The 4489-nt window shown below is 36.3% G+C and overlaps 1 protein-coding gene across 2 annotated transcripts in view; it reads right to left on the reverse strand.

The window, feature by feature from the left end:
* LOC107741659 (beta-adrenergic receptor kinase 2) overlaps positions 1-4489 on the reverse strand; it is a 58666-nt gene that overhangs the window by 14044 nt on the left and 40133 nt on the right. For both annotated transcript variants that reach the window (XM_016554426.1, XM_016554427.1), the window contains exons 12-13: positions 2623-2717; positions 1295-1402 (exon numbers count right to left, since the gene is read on the reverse strand). In XM_016554426.1, the coding sequence (XP_016409912.1) occupies positions 1295-1402; positions 2623-2717 (203 nt within the window). The remainder of the gene's footprint in view (positions 1-1294; positions 1403-2622; positions 2718-4489) is intronic.

The following is a 4489-nucleotide window of genomic DNA, read 5'->3' on the forward strand; positions in this document are numbered from 1 at the left end:
AAAAAAAACTAGAGTTAAATTAAAATGATAACTGAAAATAAAAAAATAATCATTAAAATGTATTTATATTTACACACACATACACACATTTATGTAAGGGATTATGCATGGCTAGCTGTGCATTAAACTATTTTAATGCACGACGTGGAGGCCAAGAACCACCCGACGCGAAATCGTTTAATGCACAGCTAGCCATGCATTATCCCGCTAATACCTTCATCATTTTCCAGCATTGACAAGTTAAAGCTGTTATTGTTTGCAGTGCAACATTTGACCGGATGGGTAAAAATGACAGAAAATGAGAGTTGTGTGTGTTACCCGCGTCTATCCACAAATCCACTAAACTGTGTTTAATTTCTTCAAAAACAGTGATTTTACCACCTTGTTGCTGAGGAATATAATGTAGCTATCTAGTATCTAGGATATTTTTTAAATGAAAGTCGCGGGGAAGCGCTGACAAGTTTCTGTGTGCGCACAGCACAATCTGCGATCTCCAACCTCTCTCTCTCTCTCTCTCTGTGTGTGTGTGTGCGCATCAATTAAAGCAGCACATTAATATAGAACGGTGATTAAACTGACTTGGAACTACCTGTGCATTAAAGGGTTTTAATGCACACCTGCCAACCAATCAGAATCCAGTATTCAAACAGACCATGGTATAAATTAAAATAAATCACCACATACACATTGCATACACAAATGTAGATATAAATTAAAATGATAATGCTTGAAAAGATTACAATTATATATATAATTAAATTATCACTAAAATGGTATTTCAATTTAAATTATATATATATATATATATATATATATATAAATTATATAATTTTATATAATTAATCATTTTTATTAATTTATAAAATCATATAATTCATTTATATATAATGATAAATATATACATGCACATCGAGTATATAGAATACATATAGAATTCATGTTTTTTGTTTTGTAAAGTAAAAAAAAAATAGAGTGTGTTTCCAGTCCCGTACTGACCCGCTTCCATACTGCTTTGAAGTGCGTATGACACTCAGTGGAGAGACATGCCCCAGACTCCTCCCCCATTACACCCCCTCCCCACTCTCTACCTAGCAACCGTTTCAGTGGTCTCCACCCCCACTCTCTGTGTCTTTCTTCTCTATGATGTCTGCTCCTGACCTCCTACTTCCAAACCCCTGACATTTAAACTTTACACTCCACATCAAACAGGTGAGAAACACAGACAGAGACTAAAAGAGAGAGAGAGAGAGAGATAAAGAATTCATGAGCGGGCCGCTGCAGAGGGCAGTCTTACCCTCGCAAGAGTTTGAACAGCATGCAGCCCAGAGAGAACCAGTCGGCGCTGCTGTCATACGCTGTTCCTTTCTGCAGAACCTCAGGTGCCATGTAGCCATGAGTACCTCTGCAAACACAGCAATTAATGCACATTAAATTCAAAGCGTACACACACCCCCCAGGCTGAGCACACACTGACTGTAAACACAACAAAGCTCATTCTCATACATAACACAAACAGATAAACAACTGCTACATTACACACAAAAGGTTTTTCATCCTCTCTCTGACCCTTTGCATTTACCAGGATGTTTTCGCTACTGTGCTTTTAAGATTGCACTGTCTATATTTAAGAGAGAACATTTCATAAATAAAACTGTTCAGGCCCTTTGAATGTGAAATGAGCATTGAATTGGTGCTGACATGTAAACTTGGGTGTCATACCTTTGAATGTGAAATGAGCATTGAATTGGTGCTGACATGTAAACTTGGGTGTCATGTGTTAAAATTGTCACGGCTATGATGTCATATCCACAACTTGCTTTCAGTGCATGAGACAGAGCTTTGGTTTGAAAACATCCGTTTGTCTGAATATTACACCACCATTCAAAAGTTTGGGGACAGTAAGATTTCTTTTTTGAAAGAAATTAATATTTTCTATTCAGCAGGGACATAATAAATTGATAAAAAAGGAAAGCCAGTTATAATATTACAAAAATTCTATTTTCAACAAATCCTTGTTCTGTTCAAAGTACTCTGGAAAAAAAAAAAAAAGTAAAAACTTCTCAGCATTGATAATAATAATAATAAATGTTTCTGCTGCATCAAATCAGCATATTAGAATGATTTCTGAAGGATGTGACACTGACAATTCAGCTTTGCCACCATAGGAATTAAGTACTTTTTAATATATATTAAAATATTAGTTCATTTAAATTGTAAAAATATTTCACAATATTAATGTTTTACTGCATTTTTGATCAAATGAACAGTAGTGTACACTGAGGTAATTAAAAAAATACTTAATTGTCCCCTTCAAATGTGAAATGTTTCTAAAAAAAAAACATTGAAATAATAATAAATAAAGAGATTCATTACAACAATTCAGATGAAAGGACACTGAAATAACCCTAGCCAAAACAATGTATGTGAAAATGTGAGCGCAAACACTATATGCATGTATAACGTGACTGCAATATGCACGAGTATGAAACAACAAAGAACTTGTGTATGCTCAAAGAAACATCGTCAGAGAACAGAAGCAACCACACCTTCCCCAAACAACAGACACTTTTATTTTGCACTAATAAAAGATAAGGTTTTGAAGCCTTGTGAAGAGGAACTTACACGCTGGCGTGAGGCTTCTTTTTGGAGAAATCGCAGGCCAGGCCCAGGTCAGAAATGCGAACATGTCCGTGTTCGTCTAAGAGGATATTTGCAGGCTGAGGAACAGAAAGTGATGTGGAGATTAGGACACCGTCCAACAGTCCAAAAAAAATCTTTTTAAGAGCCTGATAAAGAACAGACTGTCTTTTTGTAAGCAACATCTACAAAAACAGCGTCACTGTGATTAAATGGAGTACATTTAATGAAGAAAAACAGCAAGTGTAAAACTTTCTGTGGAGGAAATTTTATTTTTATCTGAAATATTAAAGGGGTCATATAATGCGATTTCAAGTTTTCCTTTCTCTTTGGAGTGTTACAAGCGGTTCGTGAATAGATAAGATCCCTAAAGTTGCAAAGATTAAAGTCTCAAACCCAAAGAGATATTCTTTATAAAAGTTAAGACTGGTCCACATCCTCCTAAAATGCCTCGTTTAAACACGCCCCCACATGTCTACGTCACTGTGTGGGAAGATTTGCACAACACCGCCCAAATGTTCATGCAAAGAAAGAAGGCTTAACTTTATTGTTGTTGTCACCGCCGCCGCCATGTGAAGATGCTGTGTGTTTCATTGTGAAAGCGAAAATACTTTGTTTGGCCTTCCTAAAGAGGACACGACTAGAATGGAGGACTGTTTCCTGATCCTGGGAGAGTAGACAACAATGCCGTCTAAGCAACATCAAATGACGCCTTTAATATTATTATAAGTATTATTTGCTTCACTGTACTAAAGAGTGTTCTTTAGACTGTCTCTGAGTGCTTCAGTTTACTTCAGTTTTCGATGAGCTGAGAGATGACATGAAATCTATTTAATGTGTGTGTGTGTGTGTGTGTGTGTATGTGCAAGACAAGTGTGAGACAGAAATGTTATTTTAGTTTCTTAGACGTTTCGGCTACTTAAAAAATTATTTGCATTAGGCTTGCTGCGATAGACGGTGTTTTCGGTTATACCGGAGTTAAGCCGCAACGCCTATCGCGGCACCGCCCCCCACTGTCGTTTTGATTTTTTTATAGTAACAAAAATTATTTAGCCTAGTTCAGTTAGAGGACAGACACTTTTAAAAACTAAATGCTCAATGTAGCGTGCCGAACCGTGCGCGAACGACTGTTTGACAATATTTTAGATTTTGAAAAGCCTATTGACTGGAAGTTTTTTTAAACATTCGTTTCTTATTTATTTGGTTCCACAGTGTTTGCTGATTACTTTATTTAAACTTTGTGTATTTTATTTATTTTATTTTACATCAAGGTGTATATGCCGTGCCTCCAAGCTTTCTTATTCGTTTTGCTAATAAACGATCTATGTTTCTGATTTATTTGGTTCCCCAGTGTTTGCTGATTTTCAGTTTTATATACCTATTTAAACTTTGTGTAGCCCAAGTAATTTGTTATTTTATTAGGCATATATGGTGTATTTTTATTCGTTTTGTTAATAAAAGTTCTATGAGTTTGACGTTGTTGTTGCTTGAATTGAATCAACGCCGAATTACCGCTAATTTGAAAGTGAAAGTAAAATGCACACGGTGCTTTTTCAAGCTATTTGAAAGCCAAGAAATCTGAAGAAAAGAGGAAAACTAAAACGAACTAACCCCCCCCAACGGTGTATTACCGGTGTTGTCACGCGTCGATTAACTGGTGGGAAAATTTCCTCACCGTCACAACTAGGGCTGCATGATTAATCGAATGCGATTGCCATGCGCAATTTGTTAGTAATGCCGGTTCTGTAATCAGCAGGAAATCATCATCACGTGCTTTCAGATGGAGCAGAATTTACTACACAGAGCCGTAGTTCACTGACAAGTTACGCAAAAAAAAAATCGCAGACTATTT

This window comes from Sinocyclocheilus rhinocerous, unplaced genomic scaffold, assembly GCF_001515625.1.
Source record: "Sinocyclocheilus rhinocerous isolate Xijiao unplaced genomic scaffold, SAMN03320098_v1.1 scaffold886, whole genome shotgun sequence".
NCBI classification, from domain to species: Eukaryota; Metazoa; Chordata; class Actinopteri; order Cypriniformes; family Cyprinidae; genus Sinocyclocheilus; species Sinocyclocheilus rhinocerous.